This window comes from Microcaecilia unicolor, chromosome 8, assembly GCF_901765095.1.
Source record: "Microcaecilia unicolor chromosome 8, aMicUni1.1, whole genome shotgun sequence".
NCBI lineage: Eukaryota > Metazoa > Chordata > Amphibia > Gymnophiona > Siphonopidae > Microcaecilia > Microcaecilia unicolor.
The window spans coordinates 193,158,854-193,182,833 of NC_044038.1; the positions used below are offsets into that span (position 1 = coordinate 193,158,854).

At 49.5% G+C, this 23,980-nt stretch overlaps 1 protein-coding gene across 1 annotated transcript in view; it reads left to right on the forward strand.

Moving 5' to 3' along the window:
• RAD21L1 (RAD21 cohesin complex component like 1) overlaps window positions 1-23,980 on the forward strand; it is a 744,671-nt gene that overhangs the window by 290,914 nt on the left and 429,777 nt on the right. The window contains exons 6-7 of the mRNA XM_030213443.1: window positions 8,747-8,820; window positions 12,305-12,493. Of these exons, the coding sequence (XP_030069303.1) occupies window positions 8,747-8,820; window positions 12,305-12,493 (263 nt within the window). The remainder of the gene's footprint in view (window positions 1-8,746; window positions 8,821-12,304; window positions 12,494-23,980) is intronic.

Here is a 23,980-nt window from a genome sequence, read left to right on the forward strand (position 1 = left end):
GTTAGCAATCTGAAGACCCAGAAAAAAGATAATCCACTGGTTTTGCATTGGACACAGTTGGGAAAATGTGGGGTATAAATGAGATAATAAATAAATAAATAAGTTGTAATCATAAGATCGATGACCTTAGATGTTTGGCATTAATACAACGGGGTGGTGATGTCAGCACTCAACTATTTAATTTGGAGCAACGGTATATTTTCCAGTGGAATATTGTAGCTCCTAGGGGGTTAAATCTGGAAGTTGAGTGGCTATAATTAAGTGTGACGATATGGAAGGGGATATTTAAGCTGTGCTTAGTTTAGCACGTTATAATGTTTTGACATCATTTCTGGTAACCCGGTCTGGGATGGTAGTCCCGAGGGCAAGCAGCAGTGAATAGTTTTAAAGGTTTAATAATGTGAATGATAAGTTGAAGTGATTGAATATATTTGTGCATGTTAGAAAGTTATATATGTTTATTTACTGAACGGGTGATTTGGTTCTCCTGAAGAAGGTTATATCATAGTAACATAATAGATGACGGCAGAAAAAGACCTGCACGGTCCATCCAGTCTGCCCAAGAAATGTGCCACTTTTTTGTGTATACCTTACCTTGATTTGTACTTGTCTTTTTCAGGGCACAGACCGTACAAGTCTGCCCAGCACTATCCCCGCCTCCCACCATTGGCTCTGGCACAGACCGTATAAGTCTGCCCGGCACTATCCCCGCCTCCCAACCACCAGCCCCACCTCCCATTACCGGCTCTGTTAGCCAATCTTGGCTAAGCTCCTGAGGATCCATTTCTTCTGAACAGGATTCCTTTATGTTTATCCCATGCATGTTTGAATTCTGTTACCGTTTTCATCTCCACCACCTCCCGCAGGAGGACCAGTGGTGGTTAAGGAAGAGATGGTGAACGAAAATTTATGCTTATTTCAGTAGCCTCATTCAGCCTGAAACAGCATGGTTGTCAATGAACAGTCATTGAATTGGGGAGAAGAAGAGTCAGTACTCTCACCCAAGGTTATATTATAAGTACCTACCTTATATGACGTTTTGGACATTGCTGCATAACAGACATGCCTTTTGGGCACTAATTAAGTGCTACGCATAGAACCTGATGGTGCTCTGTAGCTGAGAGATTACAGCTGAGAAGATTCATGAATTTGTATAGATGATGAATTTGTATTAGCAGTGTTCTATCATTGCATGATATGATTGGAAAAAGTAAGGGGGTAAATTGGGTGATTGTGAGCGCATGTTGGGCGGATGAAAGGAGTGCTGTAATAAAATGGTTTATATTGTACAATAGCATACACAAATAAAAATTTAAGAAAAAAATTGTAAAAACAATATATGTTTGGAAGGAGTGCTTCAAAGGTTGATAGTTAAAATTTAATGACTATTGATTCACTCACGCTTATTATTGATTATTAATTTGAAACTCCCAAACACAGCCTCACACTCACTGTGTAACTTAATGGATATAAGGAAGAGCTGTTATCTCAATTGCTATCAATTTAAATAGATTTAAGTGGAGAAAAAAGGCTTCAGTATTGCCACCCAGCCAGCCAGATATTATCCGACTACAAGGCATGGGCCCGGCGCACCATCATTTCGCCAAAAAAACTCCACAATCTCCAATCTATTTATGTTCTCAAATGTTACTGATGAGCACATTCATATATCCCTAATTACAGGATTTCCATATATACAGTACTTTATAATATAGTAATGTGTTGATACTGCTGGTGACTTATCTTAATTCCTATGCAGTTGGCTCCGTCGCACCAATCAAAACCCAACAGGGAATCCCCGTTTCGCTATCGCTGCTTCAGGGGTTCACTACTGTTGTAAAGATACATTCCACACTCATCTCATGCCGCTCATGGACACGTATATAATCCTGTGTCACGTCTGTGTCCGACCCTCCACATATACCTCATTCGATCACTATACAACCTCATATTCCATATCATCAAGCTGATCAATCCATAGACTGGTGGGTTGTGTCCATCTACCAGCAGGTGGAGATAGAGAGCAAACTTTTGCCTCCCTATATGTGGTCATGTGCTGCCGGAAACTCCTCAGTATGTTCTCTATCTCAGCAGGTGGTGGTCACACACAGCAGCAGCTCTGGCTAGGCCTCCAAGCCTAATTCTTAGGTTTTGTTGAGTGCCTGGGGTTGAGGGCTCTTTTGAGCAAGTGCAAACCTGGTGGTGCCAGGTCCCTCCTTTTCTCCCCCCTCCCGCTGGCTCCGTAAAAAAAAAAAAAATTTTGAACGTCCTTAAAGGCGTTTATTTCGACGTTTATTTAAACGTTTATTGCAGCTACTCACTGGGACACCAGGTCGTTACAGCTCGGAGCGGCAAGCAGGTAATTTTTACCTTTTTATAGCGGGCAGGGGGTTCCCCGATTCTTCTCCTCATGGCATATGGCGTCGGAGGGCGAGGGCGCAAAGAGTCGCTCCCCGGATCGCTTGAGCGCTTCTAGAGGGGATGCGGGGGTCTTAAAGCCTGATTCGCCCTTGTTGGGTGACAGTTTCGTGACCGATGAATGTCCCGGTCCTTCCTCCGGCGTGGCGGTTTTTCCCGCCATAAACGCCCATCCCCCACTCCTCGCCTCCGCCATCTTGGCCGGCCACGCGGCTCGGACGGCTTCTTCTTGGGCCGCCCCTGAGGTTGGAGACATTAATGCCATGAACGCCCTTAATTTGGGCGATGGCACAAAGCGGCTAAAGTTAAGCGCCGTTCTTCCCGCGCGGCTCCTTCGCGGAGTGTCGCGCCGGACGCCATTTTGGATGCGCAGCATGTCTCTCCCCCGCTCTTGCGAGGCGCGGTTGAGAGTGCGTCTAGGGCTGTAGCCCAGGCTGCGGAAGTGCACAGTCTGGGGGGTTTCTCCCCCGAGTTTGTTTTGCTGCTGCATCAGGCCTTCCTTATGCAAAACGCTGCCCTGCTCCCTCGTCTGGTAAAGAGGTTGAGGTTCCCAGAGGTAACGCCCTCGGGTTGATTCCCAGGCCTTGGAGGACTTTGTCTCCTCCGATGTAGATGAGGGCAGCGTATCTGAGTTCTCCCAACGGTCCTTTGCGGATTCCTTGGAGGAGACGGATCCCCGCTCGGATGGAGCGGATGACCCCTCTGCAGCGCGGCTTTTTAGCTCAGAGGATTTGCCCAACTGTTGATACAGGCCATGGACACTTTGAAGATTTCCTCTCCGGAGGACGTCTCTCCCTCAGCCCCTGTTGGCTCTGCCGTTATGCTGGGGACGAAGCGCCCCGCCTAGAACCTTCCACGTGCATGATGCCATGCACACCTTAATTTCGGCTCAATGGGATGTCCCTGAAGCGAGCCTTAAAGTGGCTAGGGCTATGTCCCGCCTCTATCCTTTGACTGAAAGTGAATGTGAGGCCTATCTGTGGCCTACTGTGGATTCTTTAATCACTGCGGTGACTAAGAAAACGGCGTTGCCGGTGGAAGGTGGCACGGCCCTAAAGGACGCCCAAGACAGAAGATTGGAGGCGGCCTTAAGGTCGTCCTTTGAGGCGGCTGCTTTAAGTTTGCAGGCCTCAGTTTGCGGCTCCTATGTGGCCAGGGCGTGCCTGACTATGGTGCAGCGGGCTTCCCCCTCGGATCATTCCTTGAGGGCTGATTGGCCGGCCCTGGAATCGGGCTTAGCCTATTTGGCAGACTTGCTGTATGATGTCTTGAGGGCCTCAGCTAAAGGCATGGCTCAGACAATCTCTGCGCGGCGGTGGCTTTGGCTGAAACATTGGTCTGCTGACCACGCCTCTAAATCCCGCCTGGCTAGATTGCCTTTTAAAGGCAAGCTGCTCTTTGGGGTCGAGCTGGACAAAATCGTGACCGATCTCGGCACGTCTAAGGGCAAGAAGTTACCAGAGGTCAGGGCTCGGGCTAGTACTCGTCCCGGTACCTCCAGAGGACGGTTTCAGGAAGCCCGTCGGTACCGCCCCGGGCAGGTCGGGTTCCTCTGCCCCCTCTTCCTTTAAGAGGAATTTCTCCCCCAAGCAGCATTCCTTTCGCAGAGACCGCCGTCCCGGAGGTGCTCCCTCCGGTCCTCCCCCAGGGTCTCGTACCCAATGACGGGGCCTTGGTCCACGCCCCAGTGCAGATTGGAGGACGGCTGTCCTCGTTTCTGGGCGAGTGGACCACAATAACTTCAGACGCTTGGGTGCTGGAAGTCATCAGAGACGGCTACAAGCTAGAGTTCTGCCGACCCTTAAGAGACGGGTTTGTACTCTCTCCCTGCAAGTCTCCGGTCAAGCTGTGGCAGTGCAGCAGACTTTGGACAATCTGATCCGCCTGGGTGCGGTCGTTCCGGTGCCAGAAAGTCAGCTTGGCAAGGGGCGTTACTCCATTTACTTTGTGGTACCAAAGAAAGGAGGTTCTGTCCGGCCTATCCTCGACCTCAAGGGGTCAATCGGGCCTTGAAAGTGCGGCACTTTCACATGGAGACTCTCCGCTCTGTTATAGCGGCAGTGAAGGCAGGGGAGTACCTGGCATCCTTGGACATCAAGGAAGCGTACTTGCATATTCCCATCTGGCCTCCTCATCAACGCTTTCTGCGTTTTGCAGTCCTGGGCCGACACTTCCAGTTCAGAGCCCTCCCGTTCGGGTTGGCTACTGCTCCGCGGACCTTTTCCAAAGTAATGGTGGTCATCGCGGCCTTCCTGCGAAAGGAAGGAGTACGTCCATCCTTATCTGGACGACTGGTTGATCCGAGCCCCCTCTTATGCAGAGTGCGGCAAAGCTGTGGACCGGGTAGTTGCTCTTTTGAGCTCCCTGGGATGGATCATCAACTGGGAGAAAAGCCAGCTGCGCCCGACTCAGTCCCTGGAGTATCTGGGAGTTCGATTCGACACCCAAGTGGCAGAGTGTTCCTGCCAGACAATCGGATTGTCAAGCTTCAGGCTCAGGTGGACCAGTTCCTAGTAGCCTCTCCTCTTCGGGCTTGGGACTATGTGCAGCTGTTGGGCTCTATGACGGCCACAATGGAAGTAGTGCCCTGGGCCAGGGCTCATATGAGACCACTACAACAATCTCTGCTGCAGCGCTGGACTCTGATGTCGGAGGATTATGCTGTGCGCCTTCCCTTGGACCCAGCAGTGCGCAAGGCGCTGAGCTGGTGGATGCAGACAGACAAGTTGTCTGCGGGAATGCCTCTGGTGACCCCGGAGTGGATTGTCGTCATGACGGACGCCTCTTTGTCGGGCTGGGGAGCCCACTGCTTGGGAAGGACAGCGCAGGGGCTCTGGTCTCCTGCAGAGGCAAAGTGGTCTATCAACCTCCTGGAACTCAGAACCATACGGTTGGCGCTTTTGGAGTTCATCCCGGTACTGGTGTTGAAGCCGGTACTGGTCCTGTCGGACAATGCCACGGCTGTGGCCTATGTCAACCGCCAGGGAGGTACCAAGAGCGCCCCTCTAGCCAAGGAGGCTATGAATCTATGCCAGTGGGCAGAAGCGAACCTGGAGCAGCTGTCAGCGGCCCACATTGCCGGAGTCATGAATGTCAAGGCGGACTTTCTCAGTCGCCATACCTTGGAGCCCGGAGAGTGGCAGCTATCTGCTCAGGGCGTTCTTGGACATCACGAAGCGCTGGGGCCAGCCGAGCCTAGATCTGATGGCGTCATCGGCCAATTGCCAAGTGCTGCGCTTTTTCAGCAGAGGACGGGACCCTCGATCCCTGGGAGTAGATGCTCTTCTCCAACAGTGGCCGACTCAAGAGCTTCTCTATGTGTTCCCGCCCTGGCCCATGTTGGGCAGGGTGCTAGACCGGGTGGCAAAGCATCCCGGCAGGGTAATCCTGGTGGGTCCGGATTGGCCCCAGACGTCCCTGGTATGCAACTTGATCAGGCTTTCAGTCGACGATCCTCTGCGGCTGCCAGTGGAGCAGGGCCTGTTACATCAGGGTCCCGTGGTGATGGAGGATCCCTCCCCCTTTGGTCTTATGGCCTGGCTATTGAGCGGCAGCGTCTGAGAAAGAAGGGCTTCTCAGACAAGGTCATCGCCACTATGCTGAGAGCGAGGAAGCGCTCTACTTCTACTGCTTACGCCAGGGTTTGGCGTATATTTGCAGCGTGGTGTGAAGCAGGCTCACTTTCTCCCTTCACTGCTCCAATTTCTTCAGTGTTGGCGTTCCTGCAAGAAGGTCTGGAGAAAGGCCTGTCGCTCAGTTCCCTTAAAGTCCAGGTAGCGGCTCTGGCTTGCTTCAGGGTCCGCCTGAAGGGTGCTTCCCTGGCTTCGCAGCCAGATGTGGTGCGCTTTCTCAAGGGAGTTAATCACCTGCGCCCTCCTCTGCACTCAGTGGTGCCTGCGTGGAATCTCAACCTGGTGCTAAGAGCATTGCAGAAGCCACCTTTGAACCCTTGTCGAGGGCATCTCTGAAGACCTGACGTTGAAAGCAGTCTTTTTGGTGGCTATCACTTCAGCCAGAAGAGTTTCCGAGCTCCAGGCGCTCTCATGTCGAGAGCCCTTTCTGCAGTTCACTGAGGCAGGAGTGACTATTCGCACAGTGCCTTCCTTCCTGCCCAAGATTGTTTCTCGCTTCCATGTGAATCAGCAGCTCTGTCTCCCTTCCTTTCGTAGGGAGGACTACCCAGAGGAGTACTCTGCTCTTAAATATCTGGATGTGAGACGAGTCATCATCAGATACTTGGAAGTGACCAATGAGTTCCGGAAATCGGATCATCTGTTTGTCCTGTTTGCAGGTCCTCGTAAGGGTCTGCAGGCTGCTAAGCCTACAGTGGCAAGATGGGTCAAGGAAGCCATTGCAGCGGCTTATGTGGCCGCGGGGGAAGGTGCCGCCTATCCAGCTGAAGGCTCACTCCACTAGAGCTCAGGCGGCCTCGATGGCAGAGGCCGGGTCCGTCTCCTTGGAAGAGATATGCAAGGCGGCAACTTGGGCTTCGGCTCATACATTTTCCAAGCATTACCGCCTTGACTGTGGCTGCACGGGCGGAGGCCCGGTTTGGAGCTTCAGTGTTGAGGTCAGGGATTTCAATGTCCCGCCCTGGGTGAGTACTGCTTCAGTACATCCCACCAGTCTATGGATTGATCAGCTTGATGATATGGAAGGTAAAATTATGTATCATACCTGATAATTTTCTTTCCATTAATCATAGCTGATCAATCCATAGCCCCTCCCAGATATCTGTACTGTTTTTATTCTGGTTGCATTTCAGGTTCAAGTTTAGTCTTCAGTTACTTCAGAAAGACTTCGTGTTCAAGTTTTTTCACTTGGATTCTTCAAAGTTTGAGACGAGTTGTGTTACAGTGAGCTGCTGCATTCCTCTCCCCTCCGTTTTACGGGGCTGGATTGAGATTTAAATTCTGCTGGCACTCCCTCCCTCTTCGTGCGGCTGTAGGGCAGCTTTGTACCCCTCCCGCTTCGGCGGTGTTAGGGTCAGTCAGCTCCTCCCGCGGTTGCGGTTGCAGGGATAAGCCAGATCCCCCCGCATCGGCGGGTGTGGTGTCCCTCCCCCGCTCCGCGGGGATGGCTGGACGGATTCCCCTCCCCCACTTGTGTGGGGATGAGCTGGGTTAATTCCCCTCCCCCGTTTCGGCCCGGTGGTGAGCTGGGCAGAGTGTCCCTTCGTGGGTGTAATTCTCTAAGTGCTGAGTCCTGCGGATGGAGCTTTGATATCGACATACTGAGGAGTTTCCGGCAGCACATGACCACATATAGGGAGGCAAAAGTTTGCTCTCTATCTCCACCTGCTGGTAGATGGACACAACCCCCCAGTCTATGGATTGATCAGCTATGATTAATGGAAAGAAAATTATCAGGTATGATACATAATTTTACCTTTGCTATGAACTGACTGGGTAAACGTCTTGACGGTACTATGTAAGCCACATTGAGCCTGCAAATAGGTGGGAAAATGTGGGATACAAATGTAATAAATAAATAAACTTCTTCCTTTGGGTGGTTATTTTAGAAGCATCTCCATGTATAAATGGCTCCATTTAAATGTCTGAAAGAGACCAGGGATCCCAGTAAGCCTTGGGAAGGGGACCTGTGGGGTGAGGGCTATTTTTAAGGAACTTGGGCCTGGGGTGGGCAAATACTGTGTTGTACTGGCTATAACAATCAGTTTATTATATTTGCAATTGCAGTCACTGAATCTCAGGTTCTGCCAATTATCTTGACAGTAGTTATCCAACCACTTCATGTAGATTTTAGGGGATGGGGAGTTCAGATGTTTACACCCACACTTGTGTCATGATGGTGATTATGATGATTCTTACATTTCCTTGTCTAATACAATTTTTTATACCTTTTCAGCAGCATGTCTCTGTCAATCTCTGGTCATGTCTCTAACTTTCCATGTAGGATTTGTTGCTACTCTGCCAAGTGATATGTCTCCAGTTGTTTTAGTACAGCAGGAGAATTAAGTTACTCCTTTGGAGTAGTCAGCACATCGTAGTCTTCTGTCTTTGTTCACAGAAATTGTCATGAGTTGTCTTTGACCTGTAGAATTATACTAAATGCAATACATAATTTATAAGACCAAAAGCAATTGCCACAAGTTGTGTGGTTTTCTTTTAATTTAAACTTTATTGGAAACTGGAACACATAATTTTAATCAAATAAGTTTTACATATTCTTCTATGATAACAGTAAATCTAAAATAATTTGTTTCTTGTAATTTTTTCCATTTTTCCATCTGTAACTCAGGTATCTAGTTTAGCCAAAAAGAAGAACGGTACAGCTTAATTGCATAGTGTTTTCTCTGTCTTTATAGTGCCATTGATGTTGCTGAACATTTCACACTGAACCAGAGCAGAGTGGAAGATATCACTGTGAGAGATGACTATGGCAAGGATGTTCTTCATGATAGCTTTGGTAAGACCTTTTCTTAGTGAATACTTTGTATTGTCGGTACTCTGTGTTTTAAAAGTACACTTGAAACTGAGATTCAGAGGTGTCAAGAACAGTGTTTCTTTTGTAAGCCTATTCTACAAGTCTTGCTAGAGGTATACCAGGATCGGTGCTAGGGCTGATTCTGTTCAATATATTTGTGGGTGACATGGCCGAAGGGTTAGAAGGTAAGGTTTGCCTTTTTGTGGATGATACCAAGATTTGTAACAGAGTGGACACCCCAGAGGGAGTGGAAAGCATGAAAAGGGATCTGCAAAAGTTAGAAGAATGATCTAATGTTTGGCAATTAAAATTAAATCCAAACAATAGGGGATAATGAATTAATACCAGAGTGTTATACTACTGGAGCTTTTGTTATACTACTGGAGTTTTTAGTGCTATAGTATAATTAAAATTCAATGCAAAGACGTGCAGAGTGATGCACTTAGGGAGTAGAAATCCAAGGGAGACATGTGTTAGGTGGTGAGAGGCTGATATGCACTGACAGGGAGAGGGACCTTGGGGTAATAGTATCTGAGGATCTGAAGGTGACAAATCAGTGTGACAAGGCGGTGGCCATAGCCAAAAGAATGCTAGGCTGTATAGAGAGAGGTGTAACCAGCAAAAGAAAGTAGGTGTTCATGCCTCTGTACAAGTTGTTGGTGAGGCCCCACCTGGAGTATTGTGTTCAGTTCTGGAGGGCCTATCTTGCTAAAGATGTAAGAAGGCTTGAAGCGGCCCAGAGGAAGGTGACAAAAATTAAATGGGGTTTGCACCAAAAGACGTATGAGAAGAAACTGGAAGACCTGAATATGTATACCCTAGCGGAGAGGAGGGACAGGGGAGATATGATACAGATGTTTAAATCTTTGAAAGGTATTAATATAAAAACAAATATTTTCCAGAAAAGACAAAAAAGTATAACTAGAGGACATGATTTGAGGTTTCGGGGTGGTAGACTTAGGAGTAATATCAGAAAATTCTTTTTCATGGAGAGAAGGTGGTGAATACCTGGAATACCCTCCCAAGGGTGGTGGTGGAGAAGAGAACTGTGGCGGAATTCAAGTTGGTGTGGGTGAACACAAAGGATCTCTAATTAGGAAATGAATGGTATAAAAAACAAAGCTTAAAGATTTGCATATGTGTTTGCATGTCAAGTAGTGCTTAGATGGCAACTCTGGCTATATCACCTAAGGCCAGTGCTGGGCTGGCTTGTATGGTCTGAGTCCTTCATATAGCAGTCCGGCTTTGGTTAGGCTGTAGAGAGCTTCGACAAACTCCAGTAATTTGGAATGTGAGGACAGTGCCGGACAGACTTTTATGGTCTGTGTCCAACAAAAAACAAGATGGATTTGAATAGAATTTGACGGCAACTCCTGTAGTTGGAACATAAGGATAGAGCTGGGTGGACTTCTATGGTCTATATCCCTGAAACAAAAAAAAAAAAAAGAAAGACCATGAGCAAGTATATAGTATCACTTTCATTTTTGATTCAATCTATAATTGAGAATGAATGAGACTGTTGAGCAGACTGAATGGACCATTCAGGTCTTTATGTGCCATCACTTACTATCCTGCTTATTTTCGAAAGAGAAGGGCGGCCATCTTCCGACACAAATCGGGAGATGGCCGACCATCTCTCAAATCCGGCAAAATTGGCATAATCGAAAGCCGATTTTGGCCAGCCTCAACTGCAGTCTGTCGCAGAGCCAGCCAAACTTTAAGGGGGCGTGTCGGCAGGGTACAGAAGGCAGGACGGGGGCGTGGTTAAGAGATGGCCGGCTTCGCCCGATAATGGAAAAAAGAAAGCCGGCCCTGACGAGCATTTGGCCAACTTTACTTGGTCCCTTTTTGTTCACGACCAAGCCTCAAAAAGGTGCCCCAACTGACCAGAGGACCGCCGGAGGGAATGGGTGATGACCTCCCCTTACTCCCCCAGTGGTCACCAACCCCCTCCCACCAAAAAAAATATTTTTTTGCCAGCCTCTATGCCAGCCTCAAATGTCATACCCAGCTCCATGACAGCAGTATGCAGGTCCCTGGAGCAGTTTTTAGTGGGTGCAGTGCACTTCAGGCAGGCGGACCCAGGCCCATCCCCCCTCCTACCTGTTACATTTGTGGTGGTAAATGGGAGCCCTCCAAACCCACCCCAAAACCCACTGTACCCACATGTAGGTGCCCCCCTTTACCCTTAGAGCTATGGTAGTGGTGTACAGTTGTGGGGAGTGGGTTTGGGGGGGGGATTTGGGGGGCTCAGCACACAACGTTGACAAGTGCAAAGTGATGCATGTGGGAGGGAGGAACCCGAATTACAGCTATGTTATGCAGGTTCCGCTTTAGGAGTTACGGACCAAGAAAGGGATCTGGGAATCATCATTGATAGGACGTTGAAATCTTCAGCTCAATGTGCTGCGGTGGCTAAGAAGGCGAACAGAATGTTGAGTATTATTAGAAAAGGGATGGAAAACAAGCATGAGGATATTATAATGCCGTTATATCGCTCCATGGTGCGACCGCACCTGGAGTATTGTGTTCAGTTCTGGTCGTCTCATCTCAAAAAAGATATAAAGGAATTGGAGAAGGTGCAGAGAAGGGCGACAAAAATGATAAAAGGGATGGGACAACTACCCTATGAGGAGAGGGTAAGACGGCTAGGACTCTTTAGCCTGGAGAAAAGGCGGCTGAGGGGTGATATGATAGAGGTTTACAAAATGAGTGGGGTAGAGCGGACAGATGTGAAACATTTGTTTACACTTTCTAACAATAATAGAACCAGGGGACACAAGATGAAATTAGAATGTGGTAGGTTTAAAACAAATCAGAGAAAGTTTTTCTTTACTCAGCGCGTAGTTAGACTCTGGAACTCATTGCCGGAGAAGGTAGTGACGGCAGCTGGCCTTGCTGAGTTCAAAAGGGGTCTGGACAGATTCCTGAAGGAAAAGTCCATTGATCGTTATTAAATTTTGGGTTTTTTGTCAGGTTCTTGGGGTCTGGATTGGCCACTGTCGGAGACAGAGTGCTGGGCTTGATGGACCTTTGGTCTTTTCCCAGCGTGGAGGTGCTTATGTGCTTATATAAGGTAAGGGAGGTATGCACCTGGGAGCAATTTTTGAAGTCCACTGCAGTGCCCCCTAGGGTGCCTGGTTGGTGTCCTGGCATGTGAGGGGGACCAGTGCACTACAAATGCTGACCCTTCCCATGACCAAATGCCTTGGATTTGGCCGGGTTTGAGATGGCCGGCATCGTTTTCCATTATCGGCAAAAACCAATGCCGGCCATCTCAAACCCAGCCATCTCTGACATTTGGCCGGCCCCAACCGTATTATTGAAACGAAAGATGACCGGCCATCTTTTTCGATAATACGGATAATATGTCCTCTATGTTACTATGCATGTACCTTGTTAAACTAAGGAGGTATTAAACAAGTTTGTCTGTATTCAGGTAATGAAAATGAAATATTCAGACAAGGTAATATCTTGGATGAGACCCTGCTAATAAGCACCAGCAACAGTTTACAACCTGAGCACAATTCTGCATTTCTCGCTGGAGACCAGGGAGTAATTTATGACAACAGACTCCTGTTCATTCTTGATGGATTTGGAGATGAAGGTGTGGCTGGTGATATGCTTGGTATGTCTCAAATTAGCTAGCTTTTATGGAATGATGTTGTCTAAGCTTTGTATCTCTCTCCTAATTCTAATCATTGCCCTACAGAGAAACATCAGGGTAGGGTTTCAAAGAGCTTTAACTGTACAAGAAAGGCTCCAGCCCTCTTAAATCAAGATTGGCAGGTCGTCCTTGGGTATTCAGTGGCTCTTAACCACACAGAACTGTTGAATGACCTCTAACTGCCTTGGCCCTGTGCAGTTAGAACCCAGACGGTCTGCCGGTGGAGTTGGAGCAAAGCCAGCAGTTATGCGGGTTCTGGTGATACTCATTGCAGGTGCCTGCACAGCTAAGTGGGCAAGTTGAATTGTACAAAGGCTGTCCTAACTTTGCCCAGTAAGTTATGCAGGTGCCAGCACTGAATCTTGGACAGCATGTACATAACTTCTGGGTCCATGGCTGACCTAAATATTTAATGGCAGTGACTGGATACGGCACAGCATTGAATATCCGGCTGTCAGCAGCTTTAAAACTGCTTAGTGTCACAGGCTGAATATCAAGGGGATCATTTCTTGCCAACCTGAGACAGGAATAGATTGCAGTTCAAGCTGTGGAAAGAGCTACCAGCTTGCCCATGTTTTTGAATTATGTTCTAATAGATATAAAATGTAATTTATATATTAAAAAAAATCTTATTTCTCTTTTTACCAAAAAGCTCTGGTCCTAATAGCCAGTGCATTCACTGTCTTAAGTGCTGGCACTAGAACTTAACTTAATACATATATTCAACCCCGCTATCATTATAAATAGTAGCACTGAAAATACATACTCAGCAGCAACTGTACCAGTGCTTTCTGTTCAGCAGCTGAATAATGCTGCTAATTTCTGACACTGCCGCCACCCCTCCCTTAACGCAGCCTTCCTTAGCATTCCCTGGACCAATCCAGAACTTGTAGGTGGTTGAGTCCATTGACCAGCAGGCGAGATAGCAAACACAGAATTGTGCTGTAGTCTTAAGGATAGTTAATTCAGCTCCAGCAATTCAGTATTTTTCTGTCTCTAGAAGGTGGTAGAATGTGTACTCTGCAGTGCCTAGTCTGTCTGCAGGCCTGCTCTTGGTCCAGTTGGTCAGTTGGCTCGTGATAGAGCATAGCAAATAGCAGCACTTCAAGTGTAATTGCTTTTTAGATTGTTTATCAGACCAGTCCAAACTAATGAGTTATGTCCATCCATCAGCGGAAGGAACTAATGAGTTATGTCCATCCATCAGCGGAAGGAGACAGGGAAAAATAGTTCCAAGTAATTTGCACCTTAAGGGTATCATATAGCCTGGAGTGTTCAGTATTTTTCTCTGTCTCTTAATGGATGGTGGATAGAAACAGAGAAAAATGACAGCAGATAAGGGCCAAATGGCCCGTCTGGTCTGCCCCTCCTCAGTAACCACTAACTTCTCCTTTTCCTAAGGGACCACGTGCCTGTCCCATGCTTTCTTAAATTCTGACACAGTCTTCGTCTCTACGAGCTCCACCACCCTTTCTGTGAAAGAGTATTTTCTTAGATTCTTCCTAAGTCTATTTCCTCCTCCTTGGTGCTTGTTCTTCAGTTCCTGCCCCGGGTTCTCCAGGTGCCAGTTGAGCAGGGAGTTAACACTAGTAAACTTGGGCTCTATACTGCCTCACCCATGACTGAGCCAGGATGATACATGGTGGTGCTGGGTTCCTCATCCTCCAGCTTAGGTGACACCTGGTGTAGCTGGGTCCCTCCCCAGCTCCACTCTATTCCTGTGAGGCAGCTGAAGTAGAAATGAGGCTTCTATTTCTGGCCTTATTTGACCTTCTGTGGGACTGCTGGCAAGAACGCAGTCTTGCTTCTATTTTCATCAAGGTAAGTGGTATTTATTATCTAGGTGTCATGGAGTCTCTGCAGTTGTACAACAGTTAATGGGTGGCGGGAAATTTTCTGTTTGAGCCTCTATGCTTCTGACACATTTTTGGGGGGAGGCAGTATTTCTTGTTTTTAGCAGGCTAGTTTGCTCTGTTTTGTTCCTGTTTATTTTCGCATGACTGTATTTTCCTTCCTGCCTACCTAGTTTTTGTTTGTGCAGTATAGCCATGCTTTTGTGCTGTGGCTTTACATAAGAACATAAGCGTAGCCATATTGGAACAAACCGAAGATCCATCAAGCCCAGTATCCTGTTTCCAACAGTGGCCAATCAAATTCAAAAGTACCTGGCAAGATCCCAGAACAGTAAAACAGATTTTATGCTGCTTATCCTAGAAATAAGCAGTGGCTTTTTTTAGGAAATTATCCAAAACTTTTTTAAACCCTTGCTAAGCTAAACTGTTTTTACCACATTCTCTGGCAACAAATTCTAGAGTTTAATTACACGTTGAATGAAGAAATATTTTCTATTTGTTTTAAATTTACTGCTTAGTAGCTTCATTGTGTGCCCCCTAGTCCTAGTATTTTTGGAAAGGGTAAACAAGCAATTCACCTCTACCTGATCCACTCCACTCAGCATTTTATAGACCTCTGTCATATCTTCCCTCAGCTGTCTCTTCTCCAAGCTGAAGAGCCCTAGCCACTTTAACCTTTCCTTATAGGGAAGTCGTCCCATCCCTTTTATCATTTTGTCACCCTTCTCTCTATCTTTTCTAATTCTGCTGTATCTTTTTTGTGATGTGGTGACCAAATTGCACACAATATTTGAGGTGCGGTCACATCATGAAGCGATACAAAGGCATTATAACATTTGCATTTTTGTTTTCCATTCCTTTCCTAAATTTGTATGTAATGAGGTCAAGTGCATGACCTTTGATATGGGTTGATTTTTTTTTGTTACATTTGTACCCCACGCTTTCCCACTCATGGCAGGCTCAATGCGGCTTACATGGGGCAATGGAGGGTTAAGTGACTTGCCCAAAGTCACAAGGAGCTGCCTGTGCCTGAAGTGGGAATTGAACTCAGTTCCTCAGTTTTCCAGGACCAAAGTCCACCACCCTAACCACTAGGCCACTAGGCCACTCCTCCACTCCACAATTCAAAACATTCTATTGTTTTCTTAGTTGCCACTGCACACTGAGCAGTATCATCAACAGTGACACCTAGATTCTTTTCCTGGGCAGTGATTCCTAATGTGGAACCTTGCATCATATATCTGTATTTTGGTTTCCTCTTTCTCACTTACATCACTTTGCACTTGCTTACATTAAACGTCTTCTGCCATTTGGATGCCCACTCTCCCAGCCTTGTAAGATCCTCTTGCAATTTTTCACAATCCTCTTGCGATTTAACAACTTTGAATAACTTTGTGTAATCAGCTATTTAATTACCTCACTAGTTATACCCATCTCTAGATCATTTATAAATATGTTAAAAAGCAGCGGTCCCAGCACAGACCCTTGGGGAACCCCACTTTCTCCGAGGACAAGCAGGCTGCTTGTTCTCACGACTGGGTTGACGTCCACGGCAGCCCCCACCAACCGGAACAAAACTTCGCGGGCGGTCCCGCACGCAGGGCACGCCCACCGCGCATGCGCGGCCGTCTTCCCGCCCGTGCCTGACCGTTCCCGCTCAGTCTTTTCTTTTCCGCGCTGGAGAGAGCCGTGTTCGTCTCTCTCTCTGTCAGCCCCGGAAACCGGATCACGTTTTCGTGCGAATCTTCTTATTTTTTCGTTGTTCGCGTTCTATTTAGTTCTTTTACAAAAAAAACAAAACGCTGAACTTGGTTTTTCCCTCGTCTTTAGCTGGGGGCGTCGCGTTGCAGCCTTGTGGCCGCCGCGGTCGATTTATTTTCGAGGTGTGATTTCTACCGCCACCATCAACGACTTTGATTTCGCCGACGCGATTTTTCCGTCGATGTCCTCGAAGGTCCCGAGTGGATTTAAAAAGTGTGGTCGGTGCGGCCGGCATATCTCGCAGACCGACACTCACGCTTGGTGCCTCCAGTGCCTCGGGCCGGAGCACGATACCAAGACGTGTACTTTGTGTCTCGGTCTCTGGAAACGGACACAAGTAGCGAGGCAAGTTCTTCGGGACCGTCTTTTTGGAACTTGCGCCGGCCCCTCGACGTCGACTTCGACGGCATCGGTATCGACGGTCGGTTCTTCGGTACCGGTATCGATGTCCACGAAATCGGCACCGATGGCATCGACCCCAGGAGCACAGGTCCGGTGAAGGCAGGGGTGAGAGGCCGCGTGGGCAATCGGCCCCGGTCACTCCCTCTACCCAGGGCCCTCGGGACCGAACCCTGTCGGACCCGGTCCCTCGAGGCCGAGGGGGATCGACCTCCTCCTCAATTCCACCAAGCGCCGATGACGGGCACCGCAAGAAGGCGAAGAAACACCGTCATCGGTCGCCCTCGATGCATCCGGCTCCCGGCGCCGGAGATGAGTCGACGCCGAGGAAGCGGCAGCGTCGAGAGGAGAGGTCCCCCTCTGTAGTAGAGGTACCGCCGCGTCAGGGTCCCAGCACTTCGGTGCAGTCTCCTGGACCCGAACAGCTTCCGGCACCGACGCCCCTACCGGCCCCCTCGCCTTTCCCGACAGCGGGCCTGGACGAGTGCCTCCGAGCCATCCTTCCTGGGATTCTGGAAGGGCTGATGCGCCAGACTGTGCCGGCACCGGGGTGCTAGTGCCCTCGGCGCCGTTGACTGTGGCGCCGGCGTGCTCTAGCCCGGTGCCGAGGCCTTCAACGCTGACGCCGCTTGCGGTGCCGGTCTCGACCGCCACGCAGTGGAGTCCCCGTCGACGTCGATGGAGGGAAGCTTCATCCCCGCCGGCGCGGGAGTACACTGCTCGAGACGCCACCGAGGCCTCGGGCCTCGACGTCGAGCCGGCCCCGGTTTGAGGACTGAGCGCACGAGCTCATGGTCTGATACCGAAGAGGAGGCCTCGTGGGGGGAGGAGGAGGACCCCAGATATTCTCCTCAGAGGAGTGTGGGCCTTCCCTCCGACCCACTCCTTCACCAGAGAGAAAGCTCTCGCCACCTGAGAGCCTCTCCTTTGCTCCTTGTCGGGATATGTCTATTTGCATTCCCTTTCCCGTGGTCTCTGTGGATGAGCCGAGGGCTGAGATGCTCGAGGTCCTCGACTATCCATACCACCTAGAGAGTCCTCCACGGTACCGTTGCACAATGTCCTCAAAGAGACACTGCTTCGGAACTGGTTGAGACCACTATCTAATTCCACCATCCCCAAGAAAGCAGAGTCCCAATACAGAATCCACTCGGACCCAGAGTTAATGCGGCCCCAATTGCCTCATGACTCGGCGGTCGTGGACTCTGCTCTCAAGAGGGCACGGAGTTCGAGGGGATACCGCCATCGGCGCCCCCCGGGGCGGGAGTCTCGCACACTCTGGACTCGTTTGGGAGGAAGGCCTACCAATCTTCCATGCTCGTGACCCGCATCCAGTCTTACCCAGCTCTACACGAGCATCCACATGCGGAATAATGTGAAGCAACTGGCGGACACTGGTTTGACAAGCTCCCGCCGGAGCAGTCCAGGCCTTTTCAGGAGGTGGTCAGGCAGCTGAAGGTGTGCAGAGAAGTTCCTGTCCAGGGGTATTTATGACACCTGTGACGTGGGCATCTCGTGCTGCGGCCCAAGGTTATAGTGATGCGCAGACTCTCATGGCTGCGTGCCTCTGACCTGGACACCGCACCCAGCAGGAGACTGGCCGACGTCCCTTGCCGGGGGGATAACATTTTTGGCGAGAAGGTCGAGCAGATGGTGGACCCAACTGCATCAGCGGGAAACCGCTCTCGACCAAGCTTCTCCCACCGGACGCCTTCAGCATCCACCTCAGCAGGTGGACGTTTTTCCACGGGTCCCGGCAGGCTGCGCCCTATGCCTTTACCAAGCGTAGGTACACCCAGCCAGCCCGAAGGCCTCGTCAGGCACAGGGACAGTCCCAGCGCGCTCGTTCTCGTCAACAGCGTGCGCCTAAGCAGCCCCCTGCGCCTCCACAGCAAAAGCCGGGGACGGACTTTTGACTGGATCCATGGGAACATAGCCGCCCTCAAAGTGTCCGTACCGGAACGATCTGCCAGTCGGAGGGAGGTTAAAATTTTTTCACCAAAGGTGGCCTCTCATAACCTCCGACCAGTGGGTTCTCCAAATAGTGTGGTGCGGATACGCCCTAAATTGGCCTCCCCTCCACCAAATTGTCCTCCGGGAGCTCAATCCTTCAGCTCCCATCACAAGCCGGAACTTGCAGAGGAACTCTCCGCCCTTCTCAGCGCCAATGCGGTCGAGCCCGTACCACCCGGGCAGGAAGGGCAGGGATTCTATTCCAGGTACTTCCTGTGGAAAAGAAAACGGGGGATGCGCCCCATCCTAGACCTGAGAGGCCTGAACAAATTCCTGGTCAAAGAAAAGTTCAGGATGCTTCCTGGGCACCCTTCTGCCAGTGATTCAGAAAAACGATTGGCTATGTTCCCTGGATTTAAAGGACGCATACACTCACATCCCGATTCTGCCAGCTCACAGACAGTATCTCAGATTCCGCCTGGGCACACGGCACTTTCAGTATTGTGTGCTGCCCTTTGGGCTCGCCTCTGCCCCACGGGTGTTTACAAAGTGCCTCGTGGTGGTAGCTACGTATCTACGCAAGCTGGGAGTGCACGTGTTCCCATATCTCGATGATTGGCTGGTCAAGAACACCTTGGAGGCAGGAGCTCTCCGGTCTATGCAGTGCACTATTCACCTCCTGGAGCTGCTGGGGTTTGTGATAAATTACCCAAAGTCCCATCTCCAGCCAGCCCAGTCTCTGGAATTCATAGGAGCTCTGCTGAATACGGCTCAGGCCTTCCTTCCCGAAGCGAGGGCCAACAACCTCCTGGCCCTGGCTTCCCAGACCAGAGCGTCTCAGCAGATCACAGCTCAGCAGATGTTGAGACTTCTGGGTCATATGGCCTCCACAGTTCATGTGACTCCCATGGCTCGTCTTCACATGAGATCTGCTCAATGGACCCTAGCTTCCCAGTGGTTTCAAGCCACCGGGAATCTAGAAGATGTCATCCGCCTCCTCCACCAGTTGCCGCACTTCACTGCACTGTGGACCATTCGGACCAATTTGACACCCTGGGACGGTCCATTCCAAATTCCACAGCCCCCGAAAAGTGCTGATGCGGATGCATCTCGCCTGGGGTGGGGAGCTCATGTCGATGGGCTTCACACCCAGGGACTGTGGTCCCTCCAGGAAAAGGATCTTCAGATCAACCTCCTGGAGCTCCGAGCGATCTGGAACGCACTGAAGGCTTTCAGAGATCGGCTGTCCTGTCAAATTATCCAAATCCGGACAGACAATCAGTTGCAATGTATTACATCAACAAGCAGGGAGGCACCGGATCTCGCCCCCCTGTGTCAGGAAGCCGTCGGGATGTGGCACTGGGCTTGCCAGTTCGGCATGCTCCTCCAAGCCACATACCTGGCAGGCTGTAAACAACAGTCCTGGCCGACAGACTGAGCAGAGTCATGCAACCGCACGATGTGGTCGCTCCATTCCAGAGTGGTAGCCAAGATCTTCCGAGAGTGGGGCACCCCCTCGGTGGACCTTTTCGCCTCTCGGACCAACCACAAGCTGCCTCTGTTCTGTTCCAGACTTCAGAACACACGGCAGGCTAGCGTCGGATGCCTTTCTCCTTCATTGGGGGACCGGCCTCCTGTATGCTTATCCTCCCATACCTTTGGTGGGGAAGACCTTACTGAAGCTCAAGCAAGACCGCGGCACCATGATTCTGATCGCGCCCTTTTGGCCCCGTCAGATCTGGTTTCCCTCTTCTTCTGGGTTGTGTCCCTCCGAAGAACCGTGGGAGATTGGAGTGGTTTTCCGACTCTCATTTCGCAGAACGACGGAGCGTTGCTGCACCCCAACCTCAGTCTCTGGCTCTCACGGCCTGGATGTTGAGGGCGTAGACTTCACTGCGTTGGGTCTGTCTGAGGGTGTCTCCCGTTTCTTGCTTGCCTCTAGGAAGGATTCCACTAAAAAGAGTTACTTTTTCAAGTGGAGGAGGTTTGTCGTTTGGTGTGAGAGCAAGGCCCTAGAACCTCGTTCTTGCCCTGCACAGAACCTGCTTGAATATCTTCTGCACTTATCAGAGTCTGTCCTCAAGACCAACTCAGTAAGGAATCACCTTAGTGCGATTAGTGCTTACCATTATCGTGTGGAAGGTAAAGCCATCTCTGGAGAGCCTTTAGTCGTTCGATTCATGAGAGGCTTGCTTTTGTCAAAGCCCCCTATCAAGCCTCCTGCAGTGTCATGGGATCTCAACGTCGTCCTCACCCAGCTGATGAAAGCTCCTTTTGAGCCACTGAATACCTGCCATCTGAAGTACTTGACCTGGAAGGTCATTTTCTTGGTGGCAGTTACTTCAGCTCGTAGGGTCAGTGAGCTTCAAGCCCTGGTAGCTCATGCTCCGTATACCAAATTTCATCACAACAGAGTAGTGCTCCGCACCCACCCAAAGTTCCTGCCGAAGATGGTGTCGGAGTTCCATCTTAACCAGTCAATTGTCTTGCCAACATTCTTTCCCAGACCGCATACCCGCCCTGCTGAACGTCAGTTGCACACATTGGACTGCAAAGAGAGCATTGGCCTTCTACTTGGAGCGGACACAGCCCCACAGACAGTCCGCCCAATTGTTTGTTTCTTTCGACCCTAACAGGATAGGGGTCGCTGTCGGGAAACGCACCATTTCCAATGGCTAGCAGATTGCATTTCCTTCACTTATGCCCAGGCTGGGCTGACTCTGGAGGGCCATGTCACGGCTCACAGTGTCAGAGCCATGGCAGCGTCGGTGGCTCACTTGAAGTCAGCCACTATTGAAGAGATTTGCAAGGCTGCGACGTGGTCATCTGTCCACACATTCACATCACATTACTGCCTCCAGCAGGATACCCGACGCGACAGTCGGTTCAGGCAGTCGGTGCTGCAGAATCTGTTTGGGGTGTAAATCCAACTCCACCCTCCAGGACCCGAATTTATTCTGGTCAGGCTGCACTCTCAGTTAGTTGTTCTTCGTAGGTCAATTTCTGTTATGCCTCGCCGTTGCGAGGTTAAATTGACCTGGGTTCTTGATTTGAGTGAGCCTGAGAGCTAGGGATATCCCAGTCGTGAGAACAAGCAGCCTGCTTGTCCTCGGAGAAAGTGAATGATACATACCTGTAGCAGGTGTTCTCCGAGGACAGCAGGCTGATTGTTCTCACCTACCCTCCCTCCTCCCCTTTGGAGTTGCGTTTGATCATTTTTGCTTGGTCATTCAACTGAGCGGGAACGGTCACGCATGGGCGGGAAGACGGCCGCGCATGCGCGGTGGGCGTGCCCTGCGTGCGGGACCGCCCGCGAAGTTTTGTTCCGGTTGGTGGGGGCTGCCGTGGACTTCAACCCAGTCGTGAGAACAATCAGCCTGCTGTCCTCGGAGAACACCTGCTACAGGTATGTATCATTCACTATCTACCTTCCTCCGTTGAGAATACTGATCATTTAACCCTGCTCTCTGTTTTCTATCTTTTGACCAGTTTTTAATCCACAATAGGGCATTACCTCCTATCCCATGACTTTCTGATTTCATCAGGAGTCTTTCTTGAGGTACTTTGTCAAATGCCTTTTGAAAATCCAGATACACAATATCAACCGGCTCACCTTTATCCACATGTTTATTCACACCTTCAAAGAAATGTAGTAGATTGGTGAGGCAAGATTTCCCTTTGTTTCGTTCTGTGATGAGCTTCATTACAGCCGTGGGGCTTTTTCCTTACCTCTCAGTCTCGATGCTGTCACTGTCTGCAGTTGAGTTATTGGTTACTTATTAAAAAAAAAAACTTGGCTAATTGTTCTATCTCCTGTTTTGAACAGATCTTATAAGACACTGCTTCTGGGGTTTCATAAGGGTCCCACTTCCGTTTTGGGTGCTTTTCATTGCACTCAGTTTCTGTATCCCTTTCCGGGCAGCCATCTGTGCAGTGCTACTTCCTTTAATTTGTGCTACTCAATTGCCGAGTCTCATTCTTTCTTTTTTGTGTTTAAATGTCTTTGTCATCTTCCGCTGACATAGCTCAAAACACTCTTACAGAAGCCAAATATAACAAATAGCAAACAGCAGTTGCATTCAAAACAGAATGACAATGAACACTTTTTAAATATAAACCCCCCTTTCCAATTTCCTACCACTTGGAGCCTCATTCTTTTTATTGAGCTGTGCCAGTATTCTGCTGTATAGTAACAGCTCATTTATCTTGGCAATCCCTGATTTTGCACATATACTGTAGCCCTTGTACTTTGACTGGCAGCAACCTCCTGTGAGGCATTCTAGCCTAGGATTGTTGGGTTACTTTCTGGTTGAAAGGGGAATCTATGGCTCTCTGTAGTCACAGCTTTTTTGTAGCTCGGCTGTGGACCATTCTTCTGTTACGTGATATTAGCATTCTCTCTTCCTATACTGTTAGAGCTCACCCTCCAGCTCTATGGTAGCGATTTTTGCTTAGGCTGCTTGGGGTCCCAAAGCTGGACCGATTGTCAACATATGAGGTCAAACCAGGTCTAAGGATAGACAAAGTATATTCTAACTTCTGAACAGAGGCCAGCTCCTGATATAGGGAATTTGGTATCTTGAACACAAAGGATCAAATGAATACATAAAACAGATTCATTATTGCAGGAGCATAGGTTAGCTTACTAATGACTGCTTACATGTGGTTTTTACCTCCACCCCTTGACCATCAGATTATCCATTATATTTTGGAGCTGCAAATTGCTCACAAGTCAAGATAACTTACAATGTTTTCCTTTCCTAAAGGTCTCTGTGTCAAATAACAGTATACCCAGTTGTTCATGTTTATGATGGTGAGGTAATGCACAGTCAGCAAAGGGTCATATATAGGTTACCACCCTTAACTCCCTCCTAAAAGTGCCCCCCGCTCCTACTCCCCCTTCTCTCTCTCCTCAATCACTGGCCGACTATTTCCGCGACAAAGTGCAAAAGATCATCCTTGAGTTCACGACCAATCCACCACCTCCCCTTCACCCTTTAACCCTCTCCCTCAACCAACCTACCCAGGTCTCCTTCTCCTCCTTTCCTGAGATCACCGAGGTTGAAACTTCCCGCCTTCTTTCCTCCTCGAAATGCACCACCTGTTCCTCTGATCCCATCCCCACCAACCTACTCAACACTATCTCCCATACTGTCACCCCCGCCATCTGTCGCATCCTCAACCTCTCTCTCTCCACTGCAACTGTCCCTGACACCTTCAAGCACGCCGTTGTCACACCTCTCCTCAAAAAAACCTTCACTTGACCCTACCTGCCCCTCCAACTACCGCCCCATCTCTCTTTTACCCTTCCTTTCCAAATTACTTGAGCGCGCCGTTCACAGCCGCTGCCTTGATTTTCTCTCCTCTCATGACATCCTCGATCCACTTCAATCCGGTTTTCCGCCCTCTGCACTCGACAGAAACAGCACTCTCTAAAGTTTGCAATGACCTGCTCTTGGCCAAATCCAGAGGTCATTACTCC